Raw genomic sequence first — 17,063 nt, 5'->3', positions numbered from 1 at the left:
GGATTATGTCATTGTCTGGCTCTCTGTCGACGCGTCGGGCCGCGCGCTCAGCCACTATCTCGAATTCCTCGTCTTCGAGATGTGACGCAAAATTGGAAATCTGCAGTTCCAGGCTATCGGCGAAAGCCTCGGCCTTTTCCTGGTTCGTGTAAACCACCCCCACACTATATATATAAAAAAAATAACTTTTTAAATGAACGATAGCTTCATTTATTTATTTAATAATAGTAAAATAATTCCGAAATTGAAATTTTAATTAATATTTCGTTTAACAATTTTTGACATATTTGTAAATTAAAAAAAATTAAGTATAAAAGATGCATTTTTTCTGGGGTTCAGGGCTATTCTACGAATTCGTAAATATGCCCATTGTTATTTTTTCGTCGAGCTACCTCGGGTAAAAAAAAAGAAGTTTCTACGATGAATAGAAGCCGAGATATTGCAAAATTTACAGCGCGCATCAATTTGAACTTTCACGGGAAATCGTAGTTTACGTCGTAAACTTTATTTTGCGAAAAATCTTAAAGTTTATAAACAATTGCGCTACGATTTTTTTTTTAAATTCTTATCTTGGCTCCTGTTGGTCGTAGAGGGTGCTTTTTTTAAAAAATTATATTTCTTTGCCAGCTATCCATTGTATCTATTTTCGGTGAGGTAGCATATATTTTATTCAAATTGTTTATAAGCGAAAACGCACGGTTTTTTAATGCACTATTTGAGAATGTTAATGTCAAAAAAACGGTGATATTTTTTAATAGGTCGCTTAATTACGCCTTTAAGATTGCAATGACGCTTTCAGAATCATGTTTGGTTGAAAATTAACGCCTGTACAGAGGCTTAAAGTTCATAACTTTTGGAGCCTCCGTTATAAACGAATAGAATTGTGCGAAAACTATTGCACCTACAGCGCCCACTTTTGGCACACTTTTAAAGTATGACAAAACCCTCAACTTGTCATAGGTTTTATAAAATTTTAACAATAAATGCGACAGTTATAAACAATTTAAAAAATGGGCAATTTTCTTGTTTTTTTGCAATAACTTTTTTTTTATTAACCGATTTTAATTTAACAAGTCTCATTTTGTTGATAATTTTACTTCCTACAAGCTGTCTGTGAGTCACTTTTCGCTAAAATTGATGGTTTTCCCTGCAAAGTGAAAAAACTGTTTTCCTCACTTATTTGTTTAAATAGAAAAGTTAGCCAATAAAAGTTTTTGACTCACAAGATGAGAGATGTGTTGTATTATATTCCTTTAGATAATTTTACAATAATATCGCGGATAGGACTTTTTTCGAGTTTCTCGTTTATTTTCGCTAATTTTCCTGGTGTATTATATTATACTTAGACATTATCTGTCACGGCACACTTCAAGTTATACAACCGGCAACCGGCACCGGCCTACTGCGTTTCAGAGAATGCAAAAAGCGATTCAAATATTTACATTACAAGCTCCTCCAAGGCCGCCTGCAAAACACGCGGCACGTGTGCCATTCGACACACGCAGACGTCGCTGAAAATTTGCATTAATTACAGGAAATTCATTGACCCACTGCTGATGAATGACGATGAGCAGTAGCCGACTGAACAGCTGGCACCGCCAAGTTTTTTTTTATCAAAGTACCCACATCAAAGCCACCACATCTTGAATATGCATGTAAACATGTCGAAGATAAAAAAAATTTAACTGTAAGTTAACACTTTAATATTTCTATGCGATGGAGAAAAATACCAATGAAAGTTAACCAGTCGCAATAAAAATGAGGATATTCTTCCATAATGAAATTCCATAATATGTATAATAAGAATAGAGCTTGTTTCACCTTGAACTTTTTACAATGAATTATGATGGTATTACATCATTCGTCGTGAACTGGACGTACACTTTGAAACGGGATTTTCACCCAGGTATTAGACAAAATCGGTGATTTTTATTGTAAGCGTAACTCGTGTTAACCTAATTTCTATAATGAAATGGCATTTGCGACACTTGCCCGGCCTATATGTTTGCGTTTAAAAGGGCCATCGCATTAGCCACGGACAGAAATAGGAAGTAATTAGGCGAAATGGCGTGTCATACGCCCGGTGATGTTTGTTCTGTCGACGCAAACTCATTATCGGGTTCCCTCCAGTTTTTCGAGCTTCAAAGGCAGTCCCCAACATTATCAAAAAATAATTAAACGTAATGTGTAAATAAAAATAAACAACTGCGCAATTTGGGTCGCTTACAATGTAAATGAAGAGTAGATTGCACCGAATGAATGATTATTGTTACTAATTAGAATTAGGAACTAATTAAAAATTTCATCTATTGCCAATGTTGAATAAATTGCTTGGATTTCTCTGTGAAAAAAAAAATGCAAAAACTTCGTTCAGCGTCTTTGGGAACCGCCCTAAAGAAAAGAGTACGTGCTTATGACATGAATCACCAGTTAACATCATTTTTATAACTAAAATGATTTAAAAAACACGACAAGTTAAAATTACGCCACGTTTCCACTTCCAGGTACTGCTACTCCACTGTTATTGTTTATTTCAATTATTTCATAGTCAAGGCTACTATGAAATGAACAGACATGGTATGGCTAAACTTACGATTTATGATTATGACTTTCTCTGTATAGCTTGTCTAAATGTTCGACCGGACCCCTTCCCAATAAAGGGTAGAAGCCAGGAGCGTAGCAAGAGGGCCAAAGCAGGTACATAAACCTAAAACGAAATTATACGTATTCTGCATCCATCATAGATATCTAAGGAGAAACAAAAACATAAACAGACATCTCATAGCACGACAAAACAATTCCTAATATTAAAGATACCATCTTGTTACACTCTAAACTCTAAAGTGTTAATTACTGACATTCGCGTACTTTATCATGTGCCTGATAGCTGTACCAATTATGTCGAATTTGAAGCCTATAATTTTTTTTCATTTTCGTTTGTAATCAAATTGATAGTTGTTTTATCTTCTTAATTTATTTGGCCAGAAAGACCTATGTATAATATCGTATTTATTTCGCTGACTTTTACACCAAAATGGATCAAACGAGCACAGCCGCTCAACAGTAAGCCGTTGATATCATTATTTATTAATAACAGTCTAATAAGAGTCTTGGCTCGATATTTTTGTTTGTAAGTATTCCCAATTGTTTTGCCAAGTATTTTAACGCCACTTAATTTATTTTGAATTAGATAGCTGAAATACTAAGAAGCAAAAATTATTAACAGGTACGCGGTACTCTTTTATATATTTTTAAACGTAAGCTCATAGTTTTGTATATGTTCCACTAAAGTCACGAAATGTCGTGAATATCGTGCAAAAATATGAAAAAATTATAGCCAAGTGTGCTGATTTCTATTCGTATAGTTTAAAACATAGTGTTCATTTTGCTTTGAGTAGTAACTTTGGTTTTTCTCTGTTTATTTGGAGATTTTGTTTTTTACTACGAAAAAATCTCACATTGAATAAAGTAAACGAATAAAAAAACGCATCGCTATACTTCAATTTAATTAAGATATCGACAATTAATTCGTACTTTTAATATACCACATACTCATACATCGTGGAAACATAACCTCAAAAAAGTTATATAATGGAGAGATAACAGCCAGCGCCATCTAGCAGACAGTTGAAAACTAACTACACTGACGTATAAAGAACACGCCAAAATTTACCTGCTGCACCAAATTCAATGCAATACACTGCTTTTTGGGAGAAGGTATAGCTAAAATTTAATTTAAATCATCTTTGACACCCTATCCCTTAAAAGGAAAAGACGATGGACCCAACTCCATTATAACAACCTGTATTGTATACACAGGGTAGGCCATTAGTGTGAGAAAGTAAAATAACTCCCTTGTTACTCATAATACAGAAAAAAAGTGTGTATAAAAGTTATACAGAATCAAGAAACCTAAACTACAAAATTAATATGATACATACAGGGTGATGAGTAAAAACGGGACACGCCAAATATTACATTTTTTAAATGAAACACCCTGTATATTTTTAAACATGAATTTCTGAGAAAATTCTATATACGACAATATAAACGGTTTATTATTTTAGTGTGGAGTTGCCAAGTTATGTAGAAAATTCTTCGAATTTTGGGAAAAAACATGACCTAGAAGAAGTTGCATTGACTTTTAGCTACTAACACCTGGGACAAAATAATTAGACAGAGTTATAGGCAAATGTTAGACCAAGGCTCCTATATTTGCTAATATCGATATTTTATACAGGGCATTTTTTATAATACGATGATTTTTAGAAAGTTTAAACTTGATTTTCTAAAATTTTTCAAATAGTACACCCTGTATTTTATTGTTCTATTTTAATCACATATCGGTTCACTTCAACTTTTATTAAGCATGTTCTATAACTAAAATTGTTAGTTTTTAAGATATAGCAACAATTCTGAAAAAACTTAATTTTTATTATTTTATAGAATACCACAAATAAATATTAACTAATAAAATTAACTCAAAATGGAATGATAAATTATGAGCTGACAAGTTGACACAATGTGACAGTTTTTTCCAAAGCCATTTCGTGCGACCGAAAATAATAAAAATTAGTTTTTCCAGAAATGTTGCTATATCGTAAAAACTAACAACTTTAGGCGTAGAATATACTTATTGAAAGTTGAAGTGGACTGATATGTGAATAAAATAGAACAATAAAATACAGGGTGTTCCATTTGATAAGTTTAGAAAATCAAGTTTGAACTTTCTTAAAATGATCGTATTATAAAAAATGTGCTGTATAAAATATCGATATTAGCTAATAGAGGAGTCTTTGCCTAACAGTTGCTTATAACTCTCAAATATTTTTGCTCCAAGTGTTAGTAGATGAAAGTTAATATAACTTCTTTGAGGTCATGTTTTTACAAAATTCGAAGAATTTTCTACATAACTTGGCAACCCCGCACTAAACTGTTTCTATTGCCATATACAGAATTTTCTCAGAAATCCATATGTTTAAAAATATACATTTAAAAAATTTAATATTTGTACAACTTTTATATAAACCTTTTTGTTTTACGAATAACGGGAGTTATTTTACTTTCTCACACTAATGACCCACCCTGTATTACCATTGAATTTAATGTTAACTAAACTTTCCCCACGCACAAGATAACTACTTGAGTGGTCACCTTTTTATATCGTAATGTAAAATTTTGCATACCTTCATATATTAGCAAATAAATATTATTTTTATTATTAATAACAATTTTATATAAAAAATAAATGACAATGAAGGCACCCTGCATTTTGTTTTAAATGAATAGGTATTAAAAATTAGGGAGACAGGAAACTTTAGCGGTCAGTAGAAAATCAATCATTTTTTAAAAATAGATATTTACCTCCCGGAGTGGTTGAAAACAAAGTCCCCCCGGGGGTGGAGGAGTAGTGCGCTGGTAGCTCGGAAGGGTCGGAAACGAACACCTTCTTGATGGGGATGGCCTTACTTCCTGCGGCTTGTCGGGCCATTGGTGAAGCTGACATTTCGACAGGTTGGTGTTCCGACAACAAAATCCACAACTCGCGCTCTGGTACACTAAACAACGTTACTCGCGACAAATTATTATATAAACGCGGCTAGTCAACACTCCCTACCCTGCCAGACGGAAAACGTGGTCACACAGTGGCGTAGCAACGGGGGAATGGGGCATATGTAGAAGTTTATTTTAATATATCTCCCATTGTAAGGCAGATATTTCAACTTTTTCATTGTTGTATTGAAAAATCCCAAAATTCAGTAGGTACTTAAACTTAAATTAAAAAAAAACTAAAAGAGGTCGTAATTTTTTTGCATTAAATTAGAGCTTATTTTTACAATTAAAAAAAAGAAAAAAAATCGCCTACGCCTCTTTGTTCCCAAAGATAACATTTTTTATAGCCACAGGGCATAGAATAACATTATTAAGTTTCTCTGTAGAGAATTGTCAGTTACTGTACACATTTTTTGAATTTCCCGCCCTATATAGAAGTTATATCGATTCATCCGCTTGAAATATCTCTGACTAAGTTCACAAATGTTCTAAAAAGTTTGTGCTTTTGCTAGTTTTTTTAATCACTTAGATATTTTTATGCTTCAGATTTAACATCATGTATAAAAACATCCCTTTTTGGAAATTTAAACGTTTAAATAAACTGAGCAACTCTACTCATGTTTTTGAATAAAGAAGCATTGTTTGCTGTCATTTTTTTAATGGACTGGTTCATATATTTATCCATTTTCTTAATTTTCAGCATATCTCCTAAAAAAATTGTACGTCCATGCCCATTACATATTTCTCTCTCGCGAGTAGCTACACCGAAAAAATTGCAATTAAAAGTAATAAATTAATAAATAAAAGATCGCGACAAGTCGTGAAATCTGGCAAATCGACATATTCTTCCTTATCTCCCAGTTCCCACACACCTTCGATTTCTTATCGTCTAAACAATACGGCGACAAATGTGTTTTTAAACAAGCTTTATCTGTTCAGTTTTGCATCGCATTTCACGATTACACATAGGTATTTGTTGTTTTTTTGACACGTGTATAAATTTACTACGCACTGTATTTTTTATCGCTTCCGAACGATTAGACTAGACGGAATAGGTATTTCTTGAAAAAAATGCGTTGAACCTAAACCCGCCTAAGGAGTTCTGTCCAATGAAATTATTAGCATACCTGTTGGGATAATTAGTTGTAAGAACTAGTTTATTATATTAGAACATTGTTATTGCAGTACAAGTAGTAAATAAACGGTTTATGTCGACAAAAAATAGATGTTTTCAATTAAAAATAGGTTTTTGTTTTGTTTACACCATAGACCAGAGCACGAGGCAGTGCTACGTGTGTTTGGTAACCTGCTTTGCCTGGTTCTAAGAATCATAATAAGAATAATTAAGTAGTCGTTTTTATTTATGAATGTCTATATCTTGATTATGTTGATTTATTAAGATATTATTTGTGCATACGTATACCCCTTTATGCATAATTATTTTTCTATGATTTACAGGGTGTTTAAAATTTTAGTCGTTATAAAAGCTTAGTTAAATAACATTTCCGAATTTGGAAAGTAGCTTTAGCAACAACGCCTCTAATATTCAGGTAAATGACAGATATTTTGCACCCCGTTGATTAAAAATATCCATCCGATTGCCGTTTCAATAATGCTTTTAATTTTAGATAGTTTCCCATATCGATGTTGTTCGTTGTTGTAGACATCAAAGTAGCTCTGAGCATCGCATATATTGACCATCATAATGAAGAGGATTTCATACTTTTACTTAATTCAAAAAAATACATCAATACATACATTTTCTAAAAAAGGCATAACGTTGTTCTCAGCCCGCTAATCAATAAATTTATTATATGTTTGCTGATATATCTTCATCGATTCTTTTGGTAATAAATGACACTCTATTTACTTTGCTGATTCAATAATTTCTAGCGGAGTTAATGTGAATTCTTCTATCTCAAATAATAAATAGTTATTTACATTAAATAGAACAGAATAATATAAGAAATATTTTAACATTAAATAGACCTGTCAGAAAATAGCAGTTAAATTCATAATTAAAATGTTATACAGTGTAGGAAAGTACCGATGGTCTATCAGAAGTTACGTGAGAGCAATAAAGTAAGCCACAGAAATCCATGTGATAGACAAGGATGGCTATAATGAAGGCGTCTAATAGTCAACGCCCATTTCGCCCTTCCACAAATAAGATCCACTTCTTATTTGTGGAAGGGCGAAATGGGCGTTGACTATTAGACGCCTTCATTATAGCCATCTTTGTCTATCACATGGATTTCTATGGCTTACTTTATCGCTCTCACGTAACTTCTGATAGACCATCGGTACTTTCCTACACTGTATACTAAAAAATACCAAAAATATATGAAAACAGGCAAAATATTTATAATACTGCATTTATGTTACTATGACAATAAACTTAGAAATTTCTGTAAAAAGCATTGTAATAAATATTTTTTATCATTCAGGGAATGCAATTAATTTTATTAAAGAAAAGGAGTTTTTCAAAACTATACCGATTGTTTAATAATTAACCTAGACTTTACTATTTTGTTGCAACTCATATTTATCATAATGTGTGGTCGATCAGTCCTATTTAATGGAATCTACATTAAAATAAACTGGATGGTTTTAGTCTTAGTTGTTGATGGGACAGAAAACAATGATTAAGGCCCATGTCAAACTATTAAATTTGACGTCATGATGAGTTTAATAAAATCATCAAACCAATCAAACTCTTTTTATTAATGGCAAAAACAAAATATTGCAAAAAAAAAATCCTCAAGTTTTAGAATTATTCTTTGAGTGTATTATTCTACCGACCAAATCAATTTAACCAAAATTATTTGATGGTATGAAAGTAAATTTTATTGTCCTCATCAAATTATTTATATCGAATACATTTAACGAAAATTTGATAATCCGGCCATTGGTTATATAAACTACGTTAGTATATTTAAGTATTTGACGAGCTAACAGAGAAATTAATTCATTTTGAAGCGATAGTCAATGATCATGCATGGTCAGTGTCAGTGGTCACTAGTGAGCGGTAGCATTGCCAAAATTGGGCTAGATTTGGCTCATTTTTAATTTTTCGTCATGTTGGTACCACTAGCGACTTTAGATAAAGATAGGGATACAATAATTTGCAAATGGTTGATACATTTTGAAGCTTTCTAAGTTCCAAAAATACACAACACAATATTGCTATAATTGAAACTTGCTGTGGATAGGAACACATCAGAACAAAGGTAAACAACCATACATAAATTATATAATATTCACCTTTAACTAATCAAAATGAGTGATGAATTGCAAAACTACCAACTCCAACTGCAACAAGTCGAGGCAGCCTTGCTGACAGACCCGGATAACCAAGAGCTTCTGAAGCTGAAGATCGATCTGAACGAGGTAATAGATTTGACATTAGACTTAAAGAATAAAGCCGAAGAGGCTGCCAATCAGCCGGAATACACAGAACCAGTTGGTGTAGCAGAGGACGATGAGATAACGAAAAGCCTTCTAGCCGTAGAACAGTTTGTTGCCAAAAACAAAACGAAAAAGAGATGGAGGATTGGCGACATCTGCATGGCAAAGTGGAACGATAACGGCCAGTACTACGAAGCCAGAATAGACGCCATAAATCCAGACGGACAGGTAAATGTTACATTTGAAGCTTATAAAAACAGGGGCGTCACTACTTTAGCCGAACTCCGTGAATTCACAGGTCAGAAACGAGTTCTGTCCGAGGCAGAAAAGTTGAAAAAGGCAAAATTACACAATAAAGAGTACTTGAAGAAGAAGAAACAGAAAAAGCAGCAGCGGTTTAAGGAACTCGAGGAGGAGCGCGAGTGCGAGAAGAAAAAGTGGTTGGCGTTTGCCAACAAAGCGATTAAAAATAGAAAGACAGGACTTAAAAATAAAAGTATCTTTGCTTCGCCAGATTCCGTGAACGGTAGAGTCGGCATCGGTACTTGCGGAATCAGCGGGAAGCCGATGACGGAATTTACCACCGCAGAAAAGTGGAGAAAAGGTGTGTAAACGGACAAAATCAAATTTTGTATAGTGCAAATTTTAAACCGGTGTATCAGAACTTAACATTCTTTTGTATAAAAATAACTTAGTTGATAGCTTTCACCGTAATCTATTTAAGATGAATTGTAACTTAAATCAATACATTCTCGTGAACTGAAGTCTGATTTTGTATTATTACATGTTTAAAAAATATGTTGCAAATATTCACAGAATTGTAATTAAATTAAATTTTTTTAAATTCAGAGAGGTTATGTTTATATTTTAAGCTTAGATAACCAACTTTTCCTGGAAGGTGTATACTGTGTTGCATACATTACGACGAAATGACAAATTTCATATCAAACATAACCTATAAAAACAAATAAGTTTATTTTTATTATTGTATAAAGATGTGGCGCAATACGTTAAAACTGTGCTACAATTTGTCGAAAAACACTTTAAACATCATCAAACCGTCAGAGAGGTAATTGAATTAATCAAACTCGTACGAAATCTATCATATCTACTCCAAAATTTCAGCACACCGAAACAAGTCTGCAATGCAACTCAACTCATTGCAGCCCACTCGATATCAACCACCCCAAGATTATACATGTTTATACAAACGCAAGAGACCCCAAATCCAAACAGTTTAAAGTTCCTACCCGGTGTCCAAGTCTTGGAATCCGGCCAGACCATCGACTTCCCAAACGGTCAAGCAGCTTACGGTTCCCCGCTGGGGAAGATGCTCTTTCGAATCGAGGGCGTAAAAAGCGTTTTCTTGGGGCCTGATTTTATCACAATCTCTAAAGCTGAGGATGACGTCGACTGGAAGATACTGAAACCTGAAATTTTCGCCACCATCATGGACTTTTTCGCCAGTGGTTTGCCCGTTTTGAACGAAGCTAAACCGAATTTAGACACTCGTAAGTAAACAGTACTTGCAAAGAAGATATTTGTTTCATCAAATTCTTGTAGAAATTAACGAAGATGACGATGAAACAGTGCAAATGATTAAGGAATTGTTAGACACTAGGATTAGACCCACGGTACAAGAAGATGGAGGTAGGATATTGATTGTACTTACTTTTTTAGAGGTGCTACTGATTTTTTTAGGTGATATAATATTTGTGGGTTACGAAGATGGTATAGTAAAATTAAAAATGCAAGGCGCGTGTTCGAGCTGCCCCAGTTCAGTAGTCACTTTGAAGAACGGCGTGCAAAATATGCTCCAGTTTTACATACCTGAGGTGCTCGGTGTTGAACAGATCATAGAAGAACACGAAAAGCTTTCCGACTCCTACTTTGAAAAGGTCAACAAAAAAATTGAGGAAAAAGAATCATAAAAAATAAATTTCGTCAATTTAATTGTACCATAATGTAAATTATTGTTAAAATGAATTAGTTTATAAAAAAAATAAGGATATTTTCTTCCTTTTTGACTGATTTATTGATCGTTTTAGTTTGATAAAAAAATAAATTTAGTTCTTGAAGTTTTTTTTTCTGTATAACGAATAGCACTTATTTAAGGAAATACGAGGAAAACCTTTAAAAATTTGTTTCTTTTTTATTTATGTGAAAACTAACATAAGCAATAAGTCTTCTCTGAATCTTCTCCCTTGTCGATCTTGTCCAAACAAACTTCCTTCAAAGCTTCTCCCTCATTCAAAGCACTGTCCAAGTCTGGCAAAGCATCACCGATCCTCCTAAACAACTGCTTTATATTATACCCAACCTTAGCACTAGTTTCGATGAACAAAGTATTTAATTCTTTCGACTTTCTCTCAGCTACTTCCACAGAAACTTGTCTGATATCTTCTAAATCAACTTTATTACCAACTAAGATTATTATAACATTAGTGCCCCGTTCTTTCCTTACTTCTTCAATCCATCGTTCTGTTTGTTCAAACGATTTGAAATTGGTTATATCGTAGACAACCACAGCAACAGAAGAATCTCTGATGTAGGAGGGTATTAGAGATCTGAAACGTTCTTGACCAGCAGTGTCCCATAATTGTAGCCTTACCGTCCTGTCTTTCAGATATACTGTTTTTGAAAGGAAGTCTATTCCGACAGTGGCTTGATAGGTTGTATCGAAACTGTCGTACATGAATCTTGTTATCAAAGACGTCTTTCCTACGCTTTGTTCACCAAGAAACACTAGTTTATATTTCTGCAATGCAGAATTAACATCCTCTCTCGCAAAAGACTTCATTTCGGAAGAATTAATGTTTAACACAAGGTTCAAGCTCGAATTTGCTTCAACTTTCAAATTGGCGGTTTGATTTAAGACATTTGAACTACTTCAAGGGATGAGGATCATTAAGTCGTTTTGTTGTTTTTCATACAGTGCAAAATACATTCAAGTTAACCTTGTTTATTCTCTCTATTTGATAAGATTTCTTTTGATTGTGATTAGTTATTAGCCAATTACGTTGGGTAATTTAGATTCAGATTTTATAATCATGATCGTGGAGACTACACAGATCATAATCATGAAATTTTAAACGAAAGCACCTCATTTAAATGAACTAAAAACTGAAGCAATCATATTGATAATTGATAGATAAACGTGGTCATTGGTCAATGAATAACAACGAACTTCTAGATTTTCTAAAGGATTTACTGAAATGTCAAAATTAATAAACAAAAATGGTAAATGTTATGAAAGGAGTATTAGTCAAATGGTAAGTAAATAAAAATAAAATGTATATTCTACATAAAAATAAGGCTTTTATAAAAAAAATTTAGTGTTTTTATTCAATATAGTCTAGGTCTTCAGGAATGCCAAATTGTTTATTCAGAACACTGTCTTCTATAAAAAACTTTTTCTTGCACCAAGATTTTGTTGCAAATATGTTGTCTGTCCATCTGTTAGCAGCATCTTTTAATTTCTGAAAATAATTGTGATATAGTCGAACATAACCTAATTTTTTCCTATAGCAATTACGTTTGTATTTTCTAAAACAGATTTATATGCTCCATGATCATTTTCTTGGAAAGTCTTCAACTTCTTTTTAAGTTCGTTTAACTCCAATTCTAAATCACCGATTTCATCGAGGACTTTGTTCCTTGTGTTATGTTCATCTTTGCAATCCTAAAAAGATAAGGGTTAGTTACCTCGAAGAACTATAACTTTTGATTTACTTTTGATTGCTCTATGGTTTGTTGCATTATTTTTAATTTTTTACTAGATTCTTCTAACTCGATTTGAAGTTCACCTATTTTTCTCTTTTTCGTTCCAATAGCTTTACTGTGAAAGAAAGAAATTTGAAAACGGTTCAAAATGTTGTAGAAACCCACCTTGGAAATGACCAGAAATACACGGAAGTACCGATTTTATCCGTTTCAACTAAACCGTCCTCGACCAGTTTCTGAACAACATCCTTAACTGAATTCGCTATAATACCTTTTTCTTTCGGTGCTATTTTCTCAAGTTCCTTGAAATACATGTTATTTAAAAAAAAAAGATCACTTAGTATATATTTACTTTCAATTGGAAACATTCTCCTTTCTCATGGAATAACTGTAGCATCCTGCTTCGTTTCTCTTCAGCGCTAACACCTTTCCTCGACATTTTTTTAATCTTCAACTGTAAAATAAAATAGTAACGTATATGAAACTACGAAAAGCAAAAGGTTTCCTTTATTTTTTCCAGTGACCAGGCTATGAAACAATTCCTGCTACACTTGGACGAAACGTTAAAACTGGGACGGAAATTCATCATTCAGGATCTAGACGAGAACCATCTTTTCATTTCTGCCGATATACTAGAGGTCCTACAGGCTAAAATCGACGATTTGATGGATCAAATCAGTTTCCCGTTAGCCGAGAAGGGAATGTAACTTTGCATACCACTAGTAGTTTAAGTAAAAGTTAATAACCAGCAAAAATGACGATTTCAAAGTCCACTTTGCGCGGCTCGAACCGCTTGAAAGAGGGGGACAAGCGGCGGGTTGTCGATGAGACCTCTCGTAAAAGACGGCACCGGAAGGTGATGGAGCTGCTGGAATCCGATAACTACCATGACGATCCTCACGCGGACCTAGTGATGAGTAAGAAGATACCAAAATTCGACGATAACTTGGAACAGAGGAGTACCAGAACGAAAAAGAAGGAACGTACCGCAGAGTATTATCAGATAAAGTTTCGGAAAAACTTCCAGCAGCTGGTAGACGAGGACAGGGCTGAAGCCGAGGCGAGTAAGAGGGTGTCTTACATGGACATTCAGTGCGAGGAGTCTCCGATGCCGCCCCGCCACTTTTGCGCCGTTTGTGGGTTTTTGGGACAGTATTCTTGTTTGTCGTGCGGTACGAGGTTTTGTAGTATCAGGTGTATGGATACGCACGCTGATACGAGGTGTCTAAAATGGGCTGCTTGACCTTTCAACTTTTTTATCTGTGCATGTTTTCTAATTAGGTGATGTTTTTGCATTATTTTTTAATATTCTGGTGTTATATTTAAGTGGGTTTGATAATGCTTACTTTAATTATATATTTTTACATAGCCTGAATAAAAAATTGTGTTTTGACCGTTTGTTCGAGGTTGTTTTTGTACATTTTTTAATGCAACAAGATTTATCAAAAAATTGGATTTAAAATTAGACAAATCATTTTTAAACAGTAGTAGTACGCGCCCTTAGATAATACTATTTTAATTTACACACTAATTATTACCAAGATCCAGTGGATAAAAGAAAAGAAGACAATTTAAAGGTTATGCGTGCACCTACTGAAATTAAACTTCACTTCTAAGTACTAGCTAGCAAAAACACTATTGTATTTTTATTTATCATTTAAAAATATAACCAAACATTTAAGATACGTGAAATCAAATTAATTCATATTTTTTTAGTAATATTGTCCGAATCACGTGTATGAATTTTGACCTGGGATGCGTTACGTGATTGCAAGTGACCCCAATTAATTAAATTCTTTTAAGATATTATTGTCTAAGGTTATGAATTGCAATCTTAATGAGGTGTTAAGAGATAAACAAAGCCGATACAGTTGTATTCTCAGTATTTCTAAATGAAAATCAACATTCTGCCCCAGTATTTTTCGGAACGTGCCATCTCAAACGTCATTCCGAGAAATTTTTTGGTTAGGGTTTTATGTTGGTGGTGCAGTAATCCAAAAATAACATTCAAAAAAGGGCATTTCTCTGAATCTCAAAAACAAGCTTACTGTTGACAAATAAACGTAAAAGACAAGTATTTGGTAGAGTGATAATACGGGTTCTAAGTATGACGGAAACTACTGACCTATCTGAACAGAAACTGATCTCAAATGGAGCAGCAAAACCAAAAGAAAAACCGGAACTAAAGCAAAAGTCCGGATTAATGAAACTTTCGAGCTACGTCCTGGCGCTGAGACCGTGGTCTTTGAGTGCTAGCCTGATGCCTACGTTACTAGGATCGACTATAGCATACAAGTGCCCTGGTTCTTCGGATTTCAACTATATAACGTTATTACTAACCCTTTTCACTGTAGTCTCAGTGCACGGGGCTGGTAATGTTGTAAATACATACTTCGATTACGTTAAGGGAATCGACAATCGAAAGTCTGATGACAGAATTCTCGTGGACCACATACTATCAAAAGACGAGGTAGTCTCCTTAGGCGCCACGCTGTACTTTGCTGGATGCGTTGGGTTCATACTACTAGCAAGCTTGTCCCCAGCAAAAATGGAACATCTAGCCTTGGTGTACTTTGGAGGTCTATCGTCGAGTTTCCTCTATACGGGAGGGATCGGTTTTAAGTACATAGCCCTGGGTGATGTCATAATTTTGATTATTTTCGGACCCATTTCGGTACTTTTCGCTTTTATGTCGCAGACGGGACGTGTGGAATGGGCGACCATTTACTACGCCATCCCCTTGGCTCTGAACACCGAAGCTATCCTACACAGCAACAACACGAGAGACGCCGAGTCCGATAAGAAAGTAGGAATTGTTACTCTGGCCATTATTATCGGACATACCGCGTCCCACGTCCTGTACGCGTTTCTGCTGTTCACACCCTACATAATGTTCATGGTAGCTTCGTTGAAATACTCCAAATGGTTCATGTTGCCCCTCGTAACGCTACCGGGGGCGTTTAAGATCGAGAAGCAGTTCAGATCCAACGAAATACACAGTGTTCCGAAAAAGACTGCCAAGCTGAATCTGTTTTTCGGCGTGTTGTACATCCTCGCCTGTAGTTTGGTTCCCTCGCTGCCGTACGTCACCCAGAGATAGATGTTTGACGCTTTACTGATTTTATTTATTTGCATTAGATTATTTTTTATCGTACTAAAGAATACTTTACGCTCATGATGTGGGGCCCTCTTTTCCATGAGAAAACCTCAACGGTAGCTTTAACTTGATCACTTTTCATTATGAGACTGGTTCGGGGGAATTTACAAACTCGAAGGCGAATCGCCAGTGCAACTTTCTTATGGAAATCTGCCTACATATATTACTTATTTATTCTAAGTATACATTATTGTAAACTTGTTTACGTGGATTATTCAGTTGCAGTTTTGTACCTAATTTATATTTACTGTTATACTAAGGTTTTTAAGTAAACATTATGAGTTTTTGTTAGTTTTTTTTTATTTAAGGACGAGTAACGATATAATATACATGCACTTTTACTTAACGGTAGAGTAGTAGAGTACTCAGTAAGAGATTTTGTAAATGACAGGCTTAAGTAGAGTTTTTGAACTTGCGGATTTTCCTATTGTACCTTTAGAATTTTCATATTTTATAGACATATATATATATTAAAAATCAGTATCTTCCATTAGGTTTAAGGTGGACATTCGACAAAGAGTTTTTTTGAAATAATTATTGTACGAGTTACGTTTGGAAAAACTTTTTGTAAGTTACAATTTTTACTTTACCGATGCTCAGATCAATGAAAAGTATATCGAGACAATAAATACAAAGTCTGGAAAGATATCGGCGCACCAAACGAACTTTTCTAGGATTTTTAAGGATCAAAACGGCTGCACCAACTAGACACTTAGTAAGAAAAAGACAAATTCTGCATGACTAGAGCTTAAACTATTCACATATCTGTTACGATTACGTTTCGAACAACTGCTCACGTTGAAATAAATATTTAGAATAAGCTGGTATTTTATTTTTCCCAATACTTATGTTTTCTTCGATTCATCTCACGATTTCTCTGAAAAATCGATCTTTAAAATAATATTAATTTATTAACTATATAGGGTGTTAATTAAATGCATTGATAAATTAACGTGTGATTATTTGAGTTACTTTAAGCTAAAAAGCCAAACGGGTCTGCAAATTCACCCATTCTAAAATATGCCTGAAGATGTTTGATGCGGAATGATGAAACTTAGGCTAATGATTTATCTAATAAATGGTAAAAATCTACTGGAAAGCCTGGATATTTTTAAAATTCAAACGCTACTTTCTAACTCCTTGTAGTGTTTCCAAATAAAAATATCTTTATCCTACACTACCTTTTTAAATTTTTTTTCAATTTTCATTTCGTAAAATATAG

General features: G+C 34.0%; 8 protein-coding genes across 8 annotated transcripts in view; 5 read left to right on the top strand and 3 right to left on the bottom strand.

Annotated features, from left to right (window-relative positions):
• Nucleotides 1-5,574, bottom strand: part of LOC108906930 (eukaryotic translation initiation factor 4E-binding protein 1) — an 8,479-nt gene extending 2,905 nt beyond the window's left edge. Inside the window, exon 1 of the mRNA XM_018710374.1 lies at nt 5,365-5,574. Within this exon, the coding sequence (XP_018565890.1) occupies nt 5,365-5,506 (142 nt within the window). The 5' untranslated portion in view covers nt 5,507-5,574. The remainder of the gene's footprint in view (nt 1-5,364) is intronic.
• A 3,087-nt stretch (nt 5,575-8,661) lies between these two features.
• LOC108906912 (survival of motor neuron-related-splicing factor 30) lies at nt 8,662-9,725 on the top strand. The gene has a single exon (XM_018710353.1). It carries the CDS (start codon nt 8,833-8,835, stop codon nt 9,571-9,573), a length of 741 nt encoding a protein of 246 aa, XP_018565869.1. The 5' UTR covers nt 8,662-8,832; the 3' UTR covers nt 9,574-9,725.
• A 178-nt stretch (nt 9,726-9,903) lies between these two features.
• Nucleotides 9,904-10,959, top strand: LOC108906919 (NFU1 iron-sulfur cluster scaffold homolog, mitochondrial). Its single transcript, XM_018710358.1, has 4 exons — nt 9,904-10,030; nt 10,087-10,472; nt 10,525-10,611; nt 10,663-10,959. The coding sequence occupies exons 1-4, from the start codon at nt 9,957-9,959 to the stop codon at nt 10,890-10,892; spliced, it is 777 nt and encodes a 258-aa protein (XP_018565874.1). The 5' UTR covers nt 9,904-9,956; the 3' UTR covers nt 10,893-10,959.
• Nucleotides 10,960-11,128: 169 nt separating this feature from the next.
• On the bottom strand, nt 11,129-11,761 carry LOC108906901 (ras-related protein Rab6-like). Its single transcript, XM_018710336.1, has one exon. The coding sequence runs from the start codon at nt 11,759-11,761 to the stop codon at nt 11,129-11,131; it is 633 nt and encodes a 210-aa protein (XP_018565852.1).
• Nucleotides 11,762-12,115: 354 nt separating this feature from the next.
• Nucleotides 12,116-14,082, top strand: LOC108906910 (general transcription factor IIH subunit 5). Its single transcript, XM_018710351.2, has 2 exons — nt 12,116-12,233; nt 13,205-14,082. The coding sequence occupies exons 1-2, from the start codon at nt 12,199-12,201 to the stop codon at nt 13,389-13,391; spliced, it is 222 nt and encodes a 73-aa protein (XP_018565867.1). The 5' UTR covers nt 12,116-12,198; the 3' UTR covers nt 13,392-14,082.
• Nucleotides 12,243-14,375, bottom strand: LOC108906908 (meiotic nuclear division protein 1 homolog). Its single transcript, XM_018710348.1, has 6 exons — nt 14,223-14,375; nt 13,037-13,138; nt 12,850-12,986; nt 12,694-12,799; nt 12,497-12,643; nt 12,243-12,440 (listed from the first exon to the last, which is right to left on the bottom strand). Exons 2-6 carry the CDS (start codon nt 13,121-13,123, stop codon nt 12,303-12,305), a joined length of 615 nt encoding a protein of 204 aa, XP_018565864.1. The 5' UTR covers nt 13,124-13,138; nt 14,223-14,375; the 3' UTR covers nt 12,243-12,302.
• LOC108906909 (zinc finger HIT domain-containing protein 1) lies at nt 13,281-14,086 on the top strand. Its single transcript, XM_018710349.1, has one exon. It carries the CDS (start codon nt 13,439-13,441, stop codon nt 13,925-13,927), a length of 489 nt encoding a protein of 162 aa, XP_018565865.1. The 5' UTR covers nt 13,281-13,438; the 3' UTR covers nt 13,928-14,086.
• Nucleotides 14,376-14,621: 246 nt separating the features above from the next.
• LOC108906911 (ubiA prenyltransferase domain-containing protein 1 homolog) lies at nt 14,622-16,127 on the top strand. The gene has a single exon (XM_018710352.1). The coding sequence runs from the start codon at nt 14,792-14,794 to the stop codon at nt 15,782-15,784; it is 993 nt and encodes a 330-aa protein (XP_018565868.1). The 5' UTR covers nt 14,622-14,791; the 3' UTR covers nt 15,785-16,127.
• Nucleotides 16,128-17,063: the final 936 nt, after the last annotated feature.

This window comes from Anoplophora glabripennis, unplaced genomic scaffold (genome assembly GCF_000390285.2).
Source record: "Anoplophora glabripennis isolate ALB-LARVAE unplaced genomic scaffold, Agla_2.0 scaffold354, whole genome shotgun sequence".
Classification (NCBI taxonomy): domain Eukaryota; kingdom Metazoa; phylum Arthropoda; class Insecta; order Coleoptera; family Cerambycidae; genus Anoplophora; species Anoplophora glabripennis.
The sequence above is the reverse complement of the archived record's forward strand: the minus strand, read 5'-3'. Positions and strand labels throughout refer to the sequence as shown.